General features: G+C 36.8%; 1 protein-coding gene across 2 annotated transcripts in view; it reads right to left on the minus strand.

Annotated features, from left to right (window-relative positions):
- The window catches only part of dipk2ab (divergent protein kinase domain 2Ab), a 60,669-nt gene that overhangs the window by 16,310 nt on the left and 21,478 nt on the right, over nucleotides 1-22,881 (minus strand). Inside the window, exon 2 of one of the 2 annotated variants that reach the window (XM_087308006.2) lies at nucleotides 21,705-22,575. In XM_087308006.2, coding sequence (XP_087164132.1) covers nucleotides 21,705-22,358 — 654 coding nt within the window. In that variant the 5' untranslated portion in view covers nucleotides 22,359-22,575. 2 annotated transcript variants of the gene reach the window in all.

The raw sequence follows: 22,881 nt of genomic DNA on the forward strand, positions 1-22,881 counted from the left end.
TCTTCAAGCTGGCCACACCATGCGAACTTTAAATACGCTCATAGAATATCCACAAATTGGACTACGGGGAATTGTGATTGGTTTCAGCGCTGACGGCGGTGCTTCTGGAGTCCAGACAATGAATTGAAATGTTTGGAGATGAAAGCGAACAGCTCTGGTAGGAGGGCTACTTGAAGAGGAGGAAAAGCACGACATCAATTGCATGCAAAACAGCAGGTTATTATTTTAATACGACGCTTGTTTTCGTCTGACTCGCATCGAGGCTGGGAAATTGAGGATGCTGGGGAGGCATCTGTCAGTTGTGACTTTACTTTGCTAGCCTCTTCAGATGTACACAAATGAGGCAAGTAAAGCAGCTGCACCCCAGTTACTGGGTTGGTCTCTCAGGGCCTTGAGTGGGTACGTCTCATTACAGCTTCTCTGTCTATTCCATCTACCACAGCGCGGAAGAGCGGAGTCAATTAGATATGAAAGAGCAGAAATTAGAGCAAAATAAAAAGGAAAACCAAATACATTGACTGGTCTGGGCATGGAGTCTGGTTTATTCGATCAGAGAGCCACTCTGTTTTAATGAGTCATATCTGAGAGGTACAAACCCTCCGTCGTGTTTTGCTCTGGGACCTTACAGCTAATATTCAGCAATAACTTCACCTGCTTGATTTCTTCCTGCGCCGCTCAAATGACTCACACAAGCTTCATTGATATTGACAGACAGCGCTGCGCAAGGGGAAAAAAGGCGTACGGCTGCAATCGGATTCCCTTTTATTTCGCAGTCAGAGAAATTTAATAGTCTAGTTTAATCTGCCTCAGAATCTGGTTAAAGTTTAATGCCGAGTCTCATTAATATTTCACTATACACATATTATTTAAAAACATACAATCAGTAAAAAGGACACCGGATAAAACAGCTGCAGTTCAGTTCAACGGCTTTTTGTTACACAGACTGGTGTACAGAAAAGGGACGACCGGAATGGTGCAGATCAGCATACCGCCATACAATTTATGCCATTTTTTTTGCAGCTGGCAGTATTGTGCACTGCAGGATGCCATTAAGACACAAAAGTGCACCCAAAAAAGCATGTGCTACAATGGAAATCATTTGGTTTCGTATGAATTAAGGTAATAACTGTTAAGTATTTATTGCAACTAACATGCATTTTTTTTTCACGAGTGAATGATCAGATATTTTAAGACACTTTTAGTGACCTTGGTTCTCATTATAGGGTTCTTATATTTATTTTATATACCTGAACGTTTCTGCATGTTGACTTTAATTTGATTGCTTATTACATTTTAAGAAAGCTCAGCTGCGTCTTAAATGGCAAACCATACACTATGCACTCATGCACTATGTACTTATGCACTTAACAGCATAGTATATGTATGTAGTGTTGTCATAAATGGAGCACTAATATTTTTTTTACTAAGTGGAAATTCTAACCGTTTCCCTGACAACGTTTGACGGTTGCCAGATCAGTGAAATAAATGACCAAACTATCAAATAAAATCTGCCATGACAGTTGCCGCATTCTCCATTGGGAGGCGCTATTTTATATATATATATATATATATATATATATATATATATATATATATATATATCGGGAGGCGCTATATAGAATTTTGCTTTCACCATCTAAAATAAATAAAGTTATCCAACATGTGCGCTCAATAGCTCCGCCTCTTCCGCTACGTGAGCAAACCTGCGGTCGTTGAGTGCGTTAAGTGTCCATCATTCCACACTTCATTTTATTGGCTAAATGAGTGCATCATCCGAGTAATTAAAGTGCACCGATTATTTTTAGAGTTTTCAGTGTGAACGCACTAATTACACTGTTTATACTACAAAATGGCGCAAAGTAGTGCATAAGTTTGCGATTTGGGATGCAGCTCAAGTAATAATAAACTAGTATGCATTCAAGAGTTCACACTTAGATAATAGTCAACTATGATAGCAGGTTTGGCATCCTGTCCAGGGAGAGAACCCTTAGTTCGGAGATAGATGAGCCCAAGGTTCCCGCCTGGTCAATAAGCATTAGGAGGGATACAAGATCAGGTGTTTCTCGAATGCCCCCGTGTTCTGGCTAATGGGTGATACTGATTCGTTAGACCAGTGGTTCTCAAACTTTTTTCATCAAGTACCACCTTAGCAAAAAATTGTCTCTCCAAGTACCACCAAAATGAGCAGTATTGAAATACAGTAGCGTAGTAGGCCCAGTAAAGCAGCTACAGCTCTGCACAGTTAAAAAAGCTGGCAGATTACCTCAGAAATATAGCCTATATATAATATATGGCATATTATATACATCATTTTTAATAAATTTTGAATTATTTGTAGCATGTACATGAGATATTTCATTCCTCCATGTACAACTAGAAGGAAGCCCGCGTACCACTTGTGGTACACGTACCACAGTTTGAGAACCACTGCGTTAGACAGTACATGCAAAATCACGGAGAAGTCTTTCCCAAAATCTTGAAGTCTTTATCATATCATATTGTTTGCCTATTTCTAATGAGTTTGTTTTTGTTGTCAGTACATCTCGTCATAATATCGCATCACAAGGACCTCACCGCGTTAAGCATATTTATAAGCAAAGACGCATTCGATGTGAATGAGCCCTTAACGTGAATTAATGTGCTGTGTGAACAACACACATTACAGTCGCTTCGCTTTGTATTCACAGTAACAATGTCGCCGTCCCCTCTTTTTTCTCCTCCCTCCCTCCATCTGTCTTTCTATCAGTGTCGTACATGCAGAATCTAGGCAGCTTTGATGTTGCATTAAGCCTTTGACTCTTTAGCCGCGGCCTCTAAGAAGGGCCAGATGAGATAAGACTCAAACTATCAAGCCACGCTCCAGTTAGGCCAACAAATCCGGGCGGTAAACAAAACACACACTCCCTTTCTAATCAGCGCTAAACCGTGCCAACAATTTCTACAAATCCAATTTGTTCCCGAGCATTATAAAAACAGAGTGTGCGATAATAACAATATTAGCCCACTCTGATTTTAGTAATTAGCATGTGGCGGTGCGGAAGTGGGCATGCAGTCTGCAAGTTAAGGCGGTCAATACTCTATAAGAGGACTAGGTCAATCAGCAGAGAACAGCGCTGCTCACTTCCAAGCACACTTCCTGTGTGGCTTCGATCAATGGCTCTCCAGAAGGAAATGGGGCGGGGGGTGTCCATGGAGAGTGGAGGAATACACCTCAAAGAGAAAAACTTGAATAGAGGAACAGCAGGCCAATCGCTTTTGTGTTGGGTTTTGTTGAAGTGCTGCTCTGTTAATGAGGGTTAAGGGCGGCCTTTACCGAGGAAAAGACCTGTGTAAGGAGGCCTGGAGGATGTTCGGCTTCGCTTATACAGGAGCTTTTATGCGGATCATGCAGCAGCTGTCAGTCTGGGACACATTCAATTCATCAAAAATCAGCTTTTCATCAGCATTTTGTTTTGTTAAATATCTGAAGAAAAAAACAACGTAGAAAAAATAATAATGTACTAGCTGTCGACATCCCGCTAGCAGAATGCATTGTGCTTATTTTCTTTTTTTTCAGTAATCAATCTAAATTAGATATCTGAAAGATGAAAACTCATCCTGTGAAAACCCTTTTGAAATATTACAATGATTATGAGTGGTTAACCGTGGAAATTGTATTTTAAAAAATTGTACTCCAGCTCCGTCCCCCAGTGTCTGGTTTCACATTAAGGCTGATTTATTCTTCTGCGTCGAGGCGGAGACTGGCAGACATGTAACAACTTTAATGATAAAGTAAACCCAAAACAAAAGTCTCCATCTGGAGCTCCTTCACGGAACTCCACACTTGTAAATAGGCATGGGACGATAACCGTTTTCAGGGTATACCGCGGTTTGGAAAAGTGAAGGTTTTAAAACTGTCAAAAGTTCTGCTATACCATTCTTAAGGTAAGTGTATGATTTTTTGATTTACGTTTTTTCTTAATTTTTTTCTTTTCTTTTTTATTTACGTTTTTTCTTTTTTTTAGTACAGCAGTTTCTTAAAAAAAAAGTTTTTCAAACAAATGAAGACAGCAGAAGTCAATAATTCATTTAGCCTGACTTTGCTCTGATACAAAATACTAAAACACAATAATACTAAATACCAAAATTCTAAATACAATACAAAATATTTTAAATGTTCCTCAAAATAAAATATACGAAAAAATATAACTTAATGTAAATATAATACAATTATATAATTAAATAATTATTAGAATATAATAAATATAATTAAAATATAAATGAAAAAAAAAAGTTTTTGTTTTTTACACAGACATTTAAAAAAACTTATTTTAGAGCAGTAATCATAATACCGTGATACCGTGAAACAAGGTTATTATACAATCAGAATCTTGCGGCTCTTAGCACTGCCCACACTCGTCAAGCTACCAAAACACACCAATCACAACGCTTGCGCTATGTGTCGTTGCGACGTGTAGTTACATTTGTTGAGATGTGTGCGTCAGCATTGGCTGGGGCATGAAGGCTGTGCCGGACCACACGCATGCGCTTGACGTAAAAGTATAAATTAGCCCTTAGAAAACTTCCTATAGGCTACTTTATTAGCAATCGATTCATCTTTTTCTAATCCAGACAAATCACTAATGTTTACTAATGTTGATTTAATGATGAGCAACTTTAACTACAGTTTTGAAGAGTATTTGCTTCACAACTACAAACAAAAAGAGTAATATAAAAACATACATGGCAGATGTGCATGACTAATGGTTAAGTTAAGGTTTTGTGTGACTACTTATAAATTGTGTTAGAGTATATTCATAACATGATTATTAATATAGCTTACATCTGCAACACTGAAAACTTTAAAGATCTGTTAGGCTAAAAAAGTTTGAAATGTCAAAAATAAATAAATAAAATGGAGATTTTTGTATACAAAAGCTCCACAACCATGATGTGCTTCTTTTCTCTCTGGCACGATAGGGAAAAATGTCAAAACATTTAGATATATTTCGATATATTTTTATTCTGCAATATATATTGCGATATGAACACAGTTTCACCAGAGGACTTAATATCTCAATTTGGAAAGAATTTATAATGCTAGATTGATTGGGATGATTCTGCGGTGAAACTGCATCTCCATAAAATCTGATAAGCAATCTATAAATACAATTAAAATAAACAGAGTTCTATCATTTTCCAATATTCTGGTACACTATTAATTGAAAATTAATAAAAATAAACATAAATCAATCAAATGAATTCATTATTAAATGTTACAAATGGTACACTTTCTTACGCCTGAATGCTTTTAAAATCGTTATACAATCACATGTCTCAAAAACACATGCAAATTAAAAATTATAATACAAACTCAACATTGTATATCTTGCAATGTGACTATTGTGAATGATCACATTGTGATATCGATGCTAAAATTATATATTGTGTAGCCTTAATCAAAATGAAATCAAAAACGAATGTTAATTGCGACAGGATGACTGACAGATGACTTTATGGTTATATAAAGTGATTCAATCAATCTAAATAATTGTTACCCGAGTTGGTTATTAAAAATATTATTTTTCAAAATGAAAACTGAACGTTGTTTGATAGACTTACTTCTTCATCCTTGACAGGCCTAAAATAAGCTCAATTGCAGAAAGTGCATACATGACCAGAAAAGGTTGTAGGCAGGCTCTTATTTAAACTACATAAGCAAAGTCCAAACAAAACTCATTTTGTTTGCAAAATGGCTGTGTGATTTCAATTTAAGAATGTTGCAGATATAAATAACATTTTAAAAGTAACAAACTGCGGGATTTTAATTGTAATAATTCACAATACACATTTAAAAAACTGTATTTATCATTAAGTAAATGCGTAAAAGATGCATTTTAACAGCACAATTATACAACTTTTAAATTGTATATTACCACTATATACTATTATTTTTATACATTCTTATTTTAAGTTTTGTTATCACAATGGATGGCACACGCCATGTCCAAACGATATCAAATAAAGTTTAGTTGCAACAATAATAATTATGAATTAGGAAAACACTATTGGAGATAACCTTAGCAAACACTGAAATAATTGGAGAATAATTTAGTAAACATTTCAAGAGTGTGTTCAGTCCACAGAGAGCTGATAATGCTCTGCTTATTCCAAATTCCCTTTTAGTACATTTAAAACTGCAATCCAGTATCCAGGAGTTATTAACGCTTCCAATGGGGCGATCAAGTGGTAAAATAAATTGGAAACTGGGGTCTCATTTAACATTGACTAAACTTTAATATTAATAAAAAGAGCTGCTTGGGTGGAAATCTTTTTTTTTTTTACATGCTTATGGAGAGCGAGAGAAAGAGATGTTAATTCAGTGGCATTCAGAAATGCTGAGGAAGCACACCTGCACCTGAAGTGATACAGTGTCTGCTCAGAATGATCAGGGGAAAATTTCCATTCTTCAAGCTTGTTCACACCAAGGACAAAGACTAAAACAACAGAAAATATAGCATTGACCCTTTCACAAATGGTGATGACACATTTCAGTAGACATCATTCAGCATCTAATATATATATATATATATATATATATATATATATATATATATATATATATATATATATATATATATATATATATATATATATATATATATATATACATATATATATATACATACACATACATACATACATACATACATACGTACATATATACTCATTCATTCATTGTCTTGTCGGCTTAATCCCTTTATTAATCTGGGGTCGCCACAGCAGAATGAACCGCCAACTTATCCAGCAAGTTTTTACGCAGCAGATGCCCTTCCAGCCGCAACCCATCTCTGGGAAACATCCACACACACATTCACACACACACACTCATACACTACGGACAATTTAGTCACCCAATTCACCTGTACAACTATGGGGGAAACCGGAGCACCCGGAGGAAACCCATGCGAAGGCAGGGAGAACATGCAAACTCCACACAGAAACACCAACTGAGCCGTGGTTCGAACCAGCGACCCAGCGACCTTCTTGCTGTGAGGTGACAGCACAACCTACTGCGCCACTGCCTCGCCACATACATATATATACATATATATATATATATATATATATATATATATATATATATATATATATACATACATACATCCATATACATATAATACTTGTACTTTAATAAATAAATGTACTTTGTATTATTTAATCTTTGCATCAAATTACAAATAATAGTTTTTGTATGCCAATTGTTTTTAAGGCAGTGTCTATGGGCAGGACCTAAACATTTGACATTGTTTTCCTCACATTTCTCACATTTTTTTTATTTCTTCTTTTTTCAGTCATGAAATTGGGATGCAAATAAAACATATTAGTGGTGTTTTTCTATACTGTAAAAAATCAGAAATTGTTTTGCAGTTTATTTCCTGCAGCTTGGGTGCCAGAAAAAAAAAAAAAAGTAAAATAACGTCCGTTAACCCTTTAACTACCCCACCAAGAAATAAATGTTTGGATTGCATTTCTTAACTCCCAATGTCACTAGTTTACACACTCAATTTTTTAACACATCCCATTGTCCGTTCATGGTTTATTAAGTACCGCAAATAATACATGTACTATAGAAAATCTGAAAATATGAAGAGTAAAACCAATTTATTTTAAATAATATTAAAATTAAACATTTTTGAATACTAAATCACCTTTATTTTTTTAAGTATGCCATAAAATATTTCAGATTCTCATTTAACATGTTTTCTTCCTTTTTTTTACAATAAACCTAAAATCAAGTGTAGTAGTGCAATGTAGTAGAGCAACAGGATTACATTTGTTTGATTTTTCATTTTTAAACCGACAATGCTGTGTGTGTGAGCCATTATTTAATCCAGTCATTCTTTAAATGACTTTAACAGACATTATTTATAACAGTCAAAACATGGACAACCGTTTGGTATAGAGCGGCAGTCAAAGGGTTAAATTACAGATAATTACTGTAAAATGACTGAAATTAAATAACAGAAATTGTCAATAAAGACAAATGCTTAATTTGTAGATTAACAAACACCTCATATAATTATTGATGTTTTTTATTGTCATTGTCCTCATTCGTGGTGTGAATAACCCTACATGCACGATTAATCACCCAGCCCTACTTGCCAACCAAAGGCAAGGCAATCTGGAATATAGCTACAAATGTCATCACAACATTTAAGTATTAAGCGATTAAACAATTTATATGAATGTTTTATTGAGGATAATAAAAAAGTCACACCTTAAATAAACAAAGGTTGTAAATGGTAAGACCAAGAGGATGAAAAAAAGAGAGAACAAGCAAGAAAAAGAGAAATGTTGTGCCCAGCCGATCTCTAGAGAATCTCACCCTGCTGAAAGCGAAGCAGCCTCAGACAAATGGCTTTCCTCCAGAGGAGATGATGAAAAGAGTAAACCTGCAGTTTTTTTTACAATGTCATGCCCTTCCAAACAGCGTCTCGCTCGAGAGCGGGTCCGTTGTGTGCTTGTGTTTTGTAAGAGTGTACTATAGTGAGAAATCTGGGTATCTGCGAGTCAGATAATCATTGGGTAAACACTACAATACATGTGCAGTGGTGAAGTTGGGGCCAGCACTGGACACCCCTGACATCTGACAGGACAGCAGAAAATTGAATTCAACACTGGCTTTTTCCATTTCATTTTATTGAAAGAAGCATTTGTTTTGGCTTTCAGTTTTAGGACGTGACGAGCACTTTGGTGCAGCAGCAGCATCATCATGTTTTTTCGTCTGGTGTAAATGTAATTGCTACATACTGCTAATTATTATTTCTATTATTTATCATTTTAGTTTTAGAATAGGCATTTTGCATTTGCACTAGTGCTCATCACAGCGCCAAATGCAACCTAATTGGTTAGCCTAATAGATCAAACATTGAAAATACAACAGTTCTGTCTTGTTCTCGGATCTGACTGGCTGATTGGTTGTGTTATATTAAAATAATACCAGCCCTTGTTCAGCCTCTTCAACCTATTTTTATGCTTATTACTCCGCACACTCGAATGGCAACCAGAGGACATCTGTTTGACAACTATTGCAGCTGTTGGACAACATAATGTACTTTTGAGGCTTTTTAGGCGAGTATGTAGTCGTTTACATTGCAACTATGCAGATTATTTATAAGGATAGTGCCTATTTTAAATATTTATAATTTCAGTGTATGTTGTAGTACTGTTTTTATACCATTATACCAAGTTGCATTTTTTAACTAATATTAGCATAGTAACTGAACTAAATCTGGATTTCACTCACTGTTTATTGTATTGCATTAACATTTACTAATAAGACTTTATAGTATGCTGTTACACTCTATTTTATATTGCTTTTTTGCCAAGTAATTTGGTTGAAAATTCGTTTACTACATGTACAGTTGAAGTCAGAATTATTAGCCCCCTTTGATTTTTTTTTTCTTTCATTTTTTTAAATATTTGCCAAAGGATTGAAACTAAATGTTTAACAGAGCAAGGACATTTTCACAGTATAACTGATAACATTATTTCTTCTGGAAAGAGTCTTATTTGCCGTAATTACCGTAACCTGTTAACCTAATTAAGCATTTAAATGTCACATAAAAAATATCTAGTAAGATATTATTTACTGTCATCATGGCGAATATAAAATAAATCAGTTATTAGAAATGAGTTATTAAAACTATTATGTTTAGAAATGTGTTTAAAAAAATCAGCTCTGTCAAACAGAAATTGGGGAGAAAAAATTAAAGGTGGGGGGGGGATTATTATTAATTATTAATTCCTTTTTTTATTAATTCCTAATAATTTTTTATTAATTCCTAATAATTCAGGAATTCTAATAATTCTGAATTCAACTGTATATACTCAAACACACTAAGTATTTTAGTTAGTAGATTAATCTTTGCCTAGGATTAAAACAAAATGAGTAAATGGATGAATGAAAATAAAAATCTATTAATAAATGAATCAACAAATACATAAATGAAAAAACATATACATACATATACAGCTGAAGAATTATTCAATTTAAAATCTTTTATAATATGTTCCCAAGTTCTGTTTAAAGAAGATTTTTTTTCAACACACTTGTTTTTTACAGAAATTCTTTTCAAGAAGCTAGTATTTTAGTGAATTAATTCATTAAAACTACTCTAGCAGTACTAAACAAATAAGACTTTCCTCAGAAGAACAAATATAACAGGAAATACTATGAAAATTTTCTCAATCGGTCAAATATCACTTTAGAAATATTTGAAAAAGAATATCGCATAGGACGACTAATAATTTTCCAGTTAACCAATTTGGATTGTTGGTCAGCTAGACATAGACCACAGCGCCTACAATAAGATTCTTTCACGAAAACAGTCCCAGTATCTGTAAATGTGTCAAATACACCATTAGAGGGTGTGTAATGAAGATAAGGCGGCCTTACGATACGTGACTAACGTGCCTTTTAATTATTCCTTATGAAATGCAAATATAGGTAAAATGTCAAAGGTGAAATTGGCTGGAAATAAGCTCTGATGTTTAATTTAACAGTACGGCATGAATATCACCGAGCAGATGTTCTTGTTAGTGCTTCATCTTGTCATCTTGAACTAGATATATCACTGAATTAATTTGTTCGCCCACAAAATTCCCATCCAGAACTTGTGCTTGCTAGCTTGTCTGATTGCCTTGTAATGCTGTATTCTGTCCATCAACAATTTGCACAATAAACCATAATACTTGATACAGAACCCGTGATATTTGAACTTTCTAGGTTAAAGCTTTTCGTCTGTCAGCCAAGACTGTGCAATATTTATCGGCTGCAATGTTAGCGTTTTAATGAGGTGTGAGTTTACATTGAAGGAAAAAATACAGCAGAAAATACCCATGTTTGCATTTTAGGTTTTTATGTTTACAAAATATAACAATAGTTAAGTAATATTATATAACAAAAAGAGCTGTAGTCACATATATTTGAGCATAAATGCAATCGCAGATATGACCCTGACTTTAAGCACCATTACAGCACTTAGATCACAATATCAATATTATTATCACGATACTGGAATTCAAACCATCTGTACTGAAATTTTAATTTCCCGCTAACATTTGAGCGCTGTTGAGCATGTTCTTAAATACAGCTGATTTGCCATTGTGCTCAACAGAAATGACTGTGATTGGCCGTGAAGGTCATCAGTTCACAGAGCTCACCACCTGGACACTGAAGCGTTTTGGGGTGCTTTCACACCTGCCTTATTTCGGTTGAATCACACTAGAGTTTGTTTTCCCCGTTGGTGCGGTTCATTTGGACAGGTGTGAATGCAGCAATCGTACTCAAGTGCGCACCAAAAGCAGACCAAAAGAGCGTACCAAGACCTGCTTGAAGAGGTAGTCTCGATACGCTTTTTAAACGAACCCTGAAGCGGTTCGTTTGTGGTGAGAATATTATCTGTACTAAAACAGCCCCAAACGCAAAAAGGACTGCGCCTTTTGCATTAATCCAGCTGCCGTAGGCCGATGCGCTGTGCATTATGGGATATGCAGGAAAAATATTTGTTGACAGCGCTTTACCAACAGAGAGAGAAAGAGAGAAGGAAAAACATTATGTGTAAGATGACCATGTCGCAGTTTAGCTAAATTAACTCACGCCTCCTCCTGAAGTGACGTGCGATGCATTAAAACACTGTTTTCCAGCCGTAGCCGCGCTTCATTCTCGAAATGTAGAGTTTGTCTAAAGCAGGAATACAATCAGTCAGCGCAGTCGTCCCTCCATAGTAAAAAGCGACATTTTGTGTCTGCGGTTTGATTACTTGCGGGAGTTCATTGGCATTTTCCAATTTATGAATTCTGACCAATCAGTGAGCAGTTAAGGAACTATGTTCAAAATCATCTGACCAATGATTGATGTGGGTTTTGTCAGATGACTGCATTTTTGTTCTTTTCAACTAGTTTGGATCAAAGCCAGCAGTGTGGTGTGAAAACGAGCCAAAGACGGCAGAAAATGCAACAATGTATTATTTATTGCCTGACCAAATGAGGCAAACCACAGATGTGAAAGTACCCTTAAAGAGGCAAAGATTACCTAGTCTGTTTATAAGCTGACATACGAGTAATCCGCTGATGAACTGATTGATATTCACAGCTTTAAAATGCTCCAGGAAAATCAGTGCTGCTTAAGAATGTGCTCAACAGCACTGAAATGTTAGCAGGAAATGGGCGCTTTTACAAATTCAGTACCAATTGGTATCGAATTCCAGTATCGAGACAAGTATACTTTCGTGGCTAAGTATACAGTTCATTTTCTTCTGAATCACCAGTTAAAATAACTCAATATAAAACTGGAAAGGAACATTTGTGCGTTAGGGGTTTCAAAATTAATTGTTTCTTTTGTGCACCGTGATGCAGACGCGGACGAAAAAAAGTGTGTTGATAATAGAGATGTACAGATGTATTGGCCGAAGATGTTATGGCATTTATTAATTTTTGTTAACATTTGATTAAAAATAATTTACGTTACAGAGAGTAACATATTGTTTCAGAACAAAATAAAAATAAAGAATCTCCAGATCCGATCATGTAATCGGATATCGGGCCCAATCACACGGTTTCAGACTCAATCGGAATCGGACGTTACCTCCCGATCAAGAATCAAATATTTGAGTCCTGATCAGGAGGTAACATGCACTTCCGCTTAGACTTCTTTCTTGACTTCGCACAGAAACAGCAATGTGTGCTCATAAACGCCGGCAATTTGAAACACGGAAGTAGCTTGAAGCAGAAAATGCAGGTATGTTTGCGTTCTGGAGGTATTATAAAGTAGATGACGACAACACTGCCATGGCAAACAGTGAGATATGTAAACTTAGGTTTGCCTTTTGGGTATTTTAAGTTAAGGGACAATAGGTTTTCTATTAGATTTTTAAAATATTTACTGTTGCACTGACTCAAGCCCAAATCTGAAGAATTGATGTTATTTATTACTTGATTGTTCAAGCTACCCCACAGAAGTGCTCTGTTTGTTAACGGAATTATTGAATGTTAAAATAAGGTGAATTAAATAAAATATTAGGATCTGTTTCTTCACTCTTTATCCTTTGTGTATGTAATATAGTAGAATCAGATTGGGTTTCAATATTGAAGGATATTTAATATCAAATGTCTCAGACTCGAGGATAAAAAAAACTGATCTGGACATCACTAGTAAATTACAGCAATTTTTATTTGGGGGCAAACTAATTCTTTAATGACATTTATATACCTGCAAAATATGCATTTAGAGCATAAAAATTACCTTTTCGATTAAGAAATGTGCATTTTGCCAGCAGTAGAATAGATATAGGAACTATTATTTTGGGCAAGGGTGCAGGATAAGATTAATATGAAGTATAGCATCAGGAAATGGGTAACCTTGGAATTAAGATGTTTTGAGTTTACCAAAATAGACGCTAACTGCAACCCTAAACTGAAGTGTAAACAGCCTCATTACAGACCAAAGTAATTACTAGCCTTTACTCCCAGTGTTTCGTGCAACCGTCACCTTTTCTCATGCAAAGGGTGTGGTAAAATTCTCCACATTTTCTCCAGTCGTCAATCCCTGCGATCCACAACAGACTTGTTGGGACAAGCATCTAGCACCGGTTCAGATGAAGAGCGAATGATGAAATGCTACAGTAAATCCCATGAAAAAAAAATGTGGAAGAAAACATCTGCACTGTGAAACGTATTACACAGTTTGATAAACCAATTTAAAGGGCTGTTGAGGAAGAACTAAACATAAGTTGTTTTGTTCTTCACATTAAACGGCTGCCCTTTTCTCTCAAACCCCGCCGTTGACCTGAGCTCCGCCATGCAGGCGTGGAAGCAGAACAGCCCCCGTCTGGCATTTTGCTCGGCCATTAAATTTTAAAACCCAGTCAGTCTACAGAGAGAACTCATCCCTGCGGGGCGCCGCGCTTATTCTACAGCTTGGCACACTTTTCTCCACCCCCTTCCCCCAAAATCTCCCGTTATGCATCCCATCTCAGTCTCCAGACCACCAATCCAGCAGCTGAGGACAAGAGCGAGGGAAGAAAGAGGAAGATAAAGGCTGAAAGTTTAGCTCTGTATACTCTGCAGTCTGTGTATAGTTCTATTCCTATCTGTAAATTCCCAAGAGCATATATAAAGTCATTTTAGCAGATGATAGTCACTCAATGTGGCTGACGTGTCACTTCCTTCTGCTTGGTGACTGTGGTTCTTACTCATAGAACTATAGGGTGTATTTCCTCTTAATCCCAGCTTGTGTATTTTCCATATTTGTCCATTGAACATTAAAGTGACCAAACATGAAATACTGCTGTTAATTTGATGTTTGCTCAAAGCTAGACATGTCATTGCATGTTCTTGAAAAAAGGAAGACAGTCCTGGTGCATCTCAGTGGATAAAGGGGATAATCTCTTGCCTTGTTTTGAAAAATAAAACTAATATATTTTAATTTGAAAGTATGATATGACTTTTTTTAAGAGTCTACAGTAGATGCTGACTCTTTTGATGAATTGATGGGCATTGAAAGTACACGCACCGGCCACTTTATTAGGTACAGCTTACTAGTACCAAGTTGGACTCCGTTTTGCTCTCAGAACTGCCTTAATTCTTCGTGGCATTTCAGAGAATCCTCAGAGATTTTCCATATTGGCATGATAGCATCACGCTGTTGCTGCCGTTTTGTCGGCTGCACATCCATGATGCGAATCTCCCGTTCCACCGCATCCCAGATGTGCTCTATTGGATTGAGGATCTGGTGACTGTGGAGGCCATTTGAGTACAGTGAACTCCTTGTCATGTTAAAGAAGCCAGTCTGAGATGATTCACACTTTATGACATGGAAGTAGCCATCAGAATATGTGTACACTGTGGTCATAAAGGGATGGACATGGTCAGCAACAATACTCAGGTAGGCTGTGGCACTGAGACGATGATCAATGAGCTCAAAATGTGCCAAGAAAATATCCCCCATATCATTACACCACCACCACCAGCCTGAATTGTTGATACAAGGCCGGATGGACCCATGCTTTTATGTTGTTGACGTCAAATTCTGACCCGACCATCCGAATGTTGGTTGTGCATGTTGTGCATTCAGTAATGCTCTTCTGCAGACCTCGGTTGTAACGAGTGCTTATTTGAGTTACTGTTGCCTTTCAATCAGCTCAAAAGAGTCTGGCTATTCTCCGTTGACCTCTGGCATCAACAAGAAATTTGCACCCACAGAACTGCCGCTCACTGGATATTTTCTTTTTTGGACCATTCTCTGTAAACCCTAGAGATGGTTTTGCGTGAACAACCCAGTAGATCAGCAGTTTCTGAAATACTCAGACCAGCCCGTCTGGCACTAACAACCATGCCACATTACTTGGTTCACCTTAAATTAACTTTCTTCCCCATTCTGATGCCCGGTTTGAACTGCAGTATATTATCTTGACCATGTCTATATGCCTAAATACATTGAGTTGCTGACATGTGATTGGCTGATTAGAAATTCACATTAACGAGCAGTTGGACAGGTGTATTTAATGAAGTGACCGGTGAGTATATACAGACAGACAAATATGCTTTTGCTGCTCTATTAATTTTTTTCTTTCAAAGTGTATAGAATATTTTTCAATATATATATTTTTCTTGTTACATTTTTTTGCTAAAATGAATGTTCAAACCTTGCAATTTGTATGACAATGTTTAAAATAAAAATTGTTGTTCAAAAAACAAACAAAATATATTTTAGGTGTATAAATCATCTCTGTCTCTGAGAGAAAACCTAAAATATGTGTTACCAGCCCAAATCCTGAACAATACTTTTAAAACAAAGGAAAACAATGGATGTTTTGAGATTACGGAAATTAATAAGTAAATTATTTGAATGAAAATGAAATCATGTCAAAAATGCTTATTTTTGGTATTGAAAAAAATATTTGACAATTTAGTCATTGACAACAATGTTTCCAAATTCAAGCTATGTATTTTTGTAAATAAATTTGCATCAATCCTAGGAAAGACTCAATCTCTGTGGGCATCAACAATAGAGCATTTCACATTTTTTTTCCATAGACATCTTAAAAAAACAACAACAACAATAAAAATAATTATTATAATCAACAAAATCTTCCGAAACTCAAAATCTAGTTTATTAAAAACTAATTTGACTAATTTGTTTTAATTATTTAAAAAGTTAGTCATAACAAGACTAGCCTGTGTTTTTATTTTAATAAATCAGTACACGTTTTTTTTTTTGTGCATAATGTTGTCTTGAGCCTGCTGTTTGAACTTCCTAATCTAAATCATGCAAGTTACCGTGCTTGCATTATTTATTTATCGTTCGTCCATTTATCTATTCACCTAGCACAGACATTACTTTGCTTCCGTCAAAAGAGCAAGAAAACAAACCTATATATATATATATATATATATATATATATATATATATATATATATATATATATATACTGTCTGAAAATTCTATACTTTTGTTACTTCTGTAATGTTAGATAACCCAAATATCATGAATAAGATATGTTACCTATCTATCCAACTCATAATAATTGTGAGAGAAAGAGAGAAAGAGGAAGAAAAGATCCTCATTTATTCAGTAGGTTTTGCAGACACAATATTCAATAACATTTCTGCTCGTTGTAGACTGGTTTTTACATATGCAATACCTACAAATAAATTTCGCTATGAAGAATATGAATGGTTTCATTACCTGAATTTAATTACCTGTACCGTGCATTCAGCAAACAATGTGCAAATGCAGTGGCCTAAAGGGTAAATAACCCAAAAACGAAAATTTGCTGTTAATTTTATTCACCCTCAGGCTATCCAAGTTGTAGGTGACTCTTTTGTTTGTTTTTCAGTGGAACATTAAAGAGGATTTTAAGCTGAAAATGTGGTCTTTGGTGGTACATTATATGAAAGACAACAGCTAACGGCATTCTGAGACCCGAAAAAACAAACAAATTGCATATATATTAAAAAAGAAATTCATTAAATTAATACCTGGGACTCCTGATAATACAAAAAAGTTATAAAAAAATGACAATGTCAAGTCAACAGCAACTTTAAATATATGTTTTCTAAAAAAAAAAAAAAATGGTGACGAGTTGAATACTTATTTACCGCACTGTATGTATATAAATCACTCACACACTATTCGTATACTGTCACACAATAGCACATTTTTTTATTTATTTAAAGAATTGATAAAGTTAGTGACCCCTTATATTTTTATTAAAACATCAAATGGCACTACTATACAAGTATAAAAAAATTTAAATGGTGTTTTACAGAGGAATAAAATAAAATAAAACTTAATTACTAAAAAAATTACACATATAAATAAATAATAAATATAATAAATAATTAAATAACAATAAATACATCTTATAAATGACGTTTTATGAAGTAAATTAATAATTAACAGCTAATCTTATGCTTTGGGATTAATTTTACCTTAAAATACCTGCTGATTGGTATTTGATGGCTATATCTGAACCCTGTTTTTTTTTTTTTTATTCAATGCTCTCTGATTCTAACAAACCCTGCCCTCATTTAACTCCAAAATCCAGAGGGAGTTTTCAGTTTTGCCATATTCTCTCCAGCTGAACTCACAAACTATGTCAGGTGCAGGGAGGGGAGTCTCGACAAGTGACCGTTCTGGAGGCGAACGTTGCACCCTTGACTGCTTTAACCCAACAGGCCTGTCATGTCCTGTTGTCAAGCTGGCTAAGCAGCCCGAGCCTATGCTAACGCGGGGGCTGTTAACAAACGCACCATCCTCCTGGCTAAATTTGAGCAAGGTCACCTGAGCCAGCCCGCGCAGCTATCGAACGTGACCTCATGCATCACAGCTTCGCAGACAGAAGATAAAATGCAGAGAACGTCGGCTCATGAAAGTGTGAATTAATAACCGTCTCTGCATAGAATCTGGGTCACTGAATCTCCTCAACCTACTCCAGAAATAAGCAGAAAACAGAGCATAATGCGGTTTTACAGGTTAAAATCTGGCTGGTTGAAAGAGGGGAGAAAAATTAATCACGGTTTATGTGAACAGTCTAAAATAAACACACGGCTTGGCTTTGGTTTTCCATGCCAGGACTTCCAACAAAAGGCCTTAGTTATTGCTCGCGATTCATTATTTCTGGCCATCGTACTGCTTTCTAAAAATATTTATTCCTTTGGGATGAATTGCTTTCCACGTGACTTGCATCACCGCAATTGTCGGAGGACAGAAAAAGGGGAGCTGCTTGTGGGCCAACCTTACAACAGCGCCGAGGATTGGTTTCCACTGACAAAAACAGTCCGGTTTCTCACACAGCTGAGAGGAAGGGACGCTTTGCTGCCAGAAACCTCACAGTAGATTGGAAACTGAAGCAGCGGTGGATGTCGTCATGGCATTTTACAAAAACACAGAATAAAAGAAGTGGGAGTGGGAAGTTACGTGAGAGAAAAACAAGTTCTGCTTGATTTCGGTTCTGAGAAAATGAGGCGATAATGGATGACTTAATTACAGTACCAAGAAGAAGAAGAAGAAAAAAATGTAACTATGAACAAAGTTACTTTGTAAATGACACCGCTGCTCTATTGAGACATTTTTGACAAGGAATGAAGTGATTAGCATAGATGACCATGTAAACAAGAGTAGCCTGATCCTGTTCCTGGAGATCAAAACTTCTGTAAAGTTCAGTTCAACAACCTTGATTGAAAACTATTGGACAAGGGTATTATAATATTCATACTATATAAAATAATCCACAAAAATAAAAGGGAATGAAAACTCTCAGCTAAAAATAAAAAATGAGCTGGGGAAAAACGAACGAGTCCTGTGCAGTATTTAATTGGATGGTTTTACTCTCTCTCAAGCTGCAGTACACAAGACGCAGAAAGCACTACACTATGAAACCTATTCATTTAAAAAGATAACATTGTCAACTAGGTTGTGCGACATTGGTCAAAACATCTTAATATTCCACCGGTGGATTTTCTGCTCTAGTACTTTATTAGGGACACAGTACTAGTACCGGGTTAAACCCCCCTTTGCCTTCAGAACTGCCTTAATCTTTCGTGATTTGCTCAGCGATTTTTATCCGTATTGACATGATAGCATCATGCAGTTGGCTGCACATCTATGATGCAAATCTCCTGTTCCACCACATCCCAAAGGTGCTCTATTGGATTGAGATCTGGTAAATGTGAAGGCCATTTGAGTACAGTGAACTCATTGTCAAGTTCAAGAAATGAATCTGAGCCTGAACACCCGCCAGTGACCTATTCCCATCTACAACTTCTCCACGATGACCGTCCAGCATTCTCCAGCCTCCGGCGCCTAGAGTGCAGCTCTGCACAAGTAGTTAGGCCAGAGGAGTAATGGTTGTGCCCAACTGAGCCTGATTTCCCTCAAGGTTTTTCCCTTCTCTTTCGTCAATTGGTGAAGTTTGTTTCTTACCATGTCACACTGGCTTGTTTGGCTCTGTTTCAGTGATTGGACTTTCAATAGTGAAAGTTAAATCACACTGAACTAAACTGAACTTCAACCCCGAAAACTCGACTGACACAATTTCAATGTACTAGAACTGCTATGTTAAGCTAGTTTGACACAATCTACATTGTAAAAGCGCTATAAAAATAAAGATGAATTAAATTGTTTTACTAGTAAAAATCACTTATTTAGATATACTTAGTGACAGAATTCAAGCAAATGTGTCTAACATATTTAATAATTCAGCATCAGAATCATCAATATTAATATCCTGGTGTCAACACAGCCCTGTTCACTGGGGAACATAACCAAGTCCACCACCTCAAGCCCATACCAAATTTAGCATTTGAATCAACAGTACACTTTTTTAATCACGTCTTCAGAGTATTTTTAATTTTATCTTAAAATATTACAACAGTATTGATATTGTATTAATACTAAACAGAGTTATTACACCATAATTAGCTGCATTTGAACAAGCATTGCAATTAGGACGCCATTTAAGCCAGTTATGAATCTCATAATCAAACATAATGTTCTTTACTTTTCGATCACTCATTATGTAAAGATCAGAGGCTAGTTGGATTTAGTGAGCATTTACCAGTTAAAAGCGGTCACTCTAAATGGGATATTCCTAAACCAGTAATGCATCTAATTGTGTGTGTGCTTGTGTATGGAGTAGCTTCCTTTAGCTAAACCACAACCTTGTATATTGTTGAATAAATAAATACCTAAGTACTTATCTGACAATATCATACTACCACCACGATAGTATATATTTTTTTTTTTGTAAAGGAAAAAGCTTCTACTTCAAACAACAACGCAAGTCTAGCCTTATACAACAAAAAGAGCCTGTTTTCCGGCTTGGTATACACACAGCATGGATGCCATCAATTGTTTATGAGCTGGTGAACACAACCACTCATTTCCTTCTATTCTTGAATCATTATGATGTTTCTTGTGTAAGGAACAGCCAAAGGCACGAAGTCACTCTTCGGGGTTATCCAGACTCTAGTTTTAGGAGAGGTTTAGGTTATCCAGAGAACTCCCAGGGGGAAAGGATTCCCCATGCCAATGGTTCACAAGTTCATCACTGAATGAACTATTTATGAGCGCTAGAAAGATACAGGAACGGCTCAAACAGAATAACGATGGGCCACAACACTGATAGACGAAGGAAGAGGAGATCCTGGAAGTGGATGTGTGAGGGGGGGATTATATATCACAGTGTGCTTTGAACTAATATGTAAAGGCATTTTGAACTTGGCGGATAGCAGAAAGAGGGACTAACGGAGGGTGAGAAGCAAACAGAGAGATAAAAGAGAAGGACGCCGAATGACAGGGACCACACACAACTAATCAGTTTTTATAGATTGGGTTGATCTCCCCTTTGTCTAACAAATGCCAGAGGGTGTCAGGACCTTGTGATAGATTAGAGGTCAGCAAGACACTGAATGTCTTTACAGGGCTTGTGTTTTTTTGTTGTTCTGGGCATTTACCAGCTACGCTCAATGACAACTGAAATTGAAATCGATCGTCCGATTGTAAATCATTATTGAAAACTGCTCAGATAGCACCCCTTATTATCATTGCCATGTCAAAATGATAAGTAGCATGGTATTTCAGGAGAAAACGCACTGATATGGAGGACCAAAGGGAAGAGTGAGAGTCTAATACATTTTAACTGTGCTGATAGGAAAGCAGTCTATCCTGTAGGCAGCTTTTGTGATATCTCCAAGCTCTTACGGCAGCAAGTAGAGTTAAAGAAATAAAATCGTAATGACCATTAACAGTTATGGTTTTTAAATAATTAAATTCTTTAAAATATGCATCAAGGCAAGACAAATCCATCAGCTTTGGACTACAAGGCTGCGATTAAACACTTCGCAATTGAGGTCATTCAAGATTGCAGGGGCAGGACTTCAAACTCGAGAATTACGGCTTACAAACTAAAATGCAGCCAGGAATGGCGCAGAGAAGCAGGGAAAGTAGCACAACCTACAATTTACGGCAGCATTTTTTAGCCTATTTTGCAGCCCAGCAAACTGACAGGTTCTATTCCGCTGGCAGAATCATCAAGGGCAATTCAAGAGCATACGTTATGATCTAGCTTTTATAACACAGACGATATATTACATGCCTAGGGAGTCTGTCAAGAGAGAGATGGTTTAGCAGACAACATGGAAAATGAAAACCCTACCTGAAGCACTAGAGGCTCTGGATTGAAAGCCAAGGTCATCAATAGTTGCATCCTTTCCGTGTCTTTAAGGTTCTTGAGAAGGAAGCTTCCAGAGTCCTTTGTCTCAGCGTACCTCCTGACTATTCTGTCCAGCAGTCTTTGGGAAGGACAATGAACGAGATCTGACCAACCTTCCACAACGTCTGGAGTTAAGAGTCTGACATCCCCGTTAAGTCGGGCGAACTCAGTCTTATACATGGCCTGGATGAGATCGCAACGAGGTCGACCCGTCGCTCGCTTGCAAATCTTCTGATCAATATCAGCAAGTTCTTGGTTGGAACCCAAACGCTTGAGTACAATCCTTCGCGTACCTTCACGAGGCTCCCCGTACTGGGCGAAAAAAACGTTTTTTACATTGAAGACATCTAGAAAGCGAAGGCGACCCCATGTCTCGAAGGATATTTGTCCGTTCATAAACTTCCGACACCAACTGGTGCCAAAGCAAGCCGGACACTTGTTGAGGTTGATGAACCTTCGGTCAGTGAGTTCGTTCTTTTGAAAAGATGCAAATAGGTTGTGCGTGTTCATCAGCAAGATGACAAACAGCCCCAAAAGGAAGAGAAGCTTCAGACACCGGTACAAACGGCCAAGCTTGAGAGGGAGGAAGCGCAGCATGTTCGTGCACTAGCCAAATGGGGCAGGGGTAAAGGGTAAAGGGGGAAAGGGCAATGAATAGTGTAAGGGACTCAATGGATCTCCATCACTTGTGCTGACTCATCGCCTCGAGTTCCCAAAGGGGAAGAAACTTGCACAGTCCCCCGTTCAAGTCCTCGCTGGGCTAAGGCATTCTTATAGCCATTGCTCTGGAGCGCCAATCCACATAAAAACTGCCCTGCAAAGAAGCACAGAGGAAGATCAAACATTGCATTAAGTTGCATTTTACCAAGGCAACAGCATGGAAAAAGAGGAACTTGCCAATTTCCTATTACGGACAGCTTCACACTATTTGAACACCTACTTTCCATGTCTCCATTCCTCAAATTTCTGCTTTCCCAGGGTATAAACCTCTAAGCAAAACCAAGATTGTCCGTTGTTTGAAATGTTTAACAAATTGGAAATGTTCAGGTCATTTGAGCGAACGCATTGCTTTCCGAACTGTAACAAGATGGATTTCTGCCAGACCAATAAACGGTGAGAC

This window comes from Danio rerio, chromosome 24 (genome assembly GCF_052040795.2).
Source record: "Danio rerio strain M-AB ecotype USA chromosome 24, GRCz13ab, whole genome shotgun sequence".
Taxonomy (NCBI): Eukaryota; Metazoa; Chordata; class Actinopteri; order Cypriniformes; family Danionidae; genus Danio; species Danio rerio.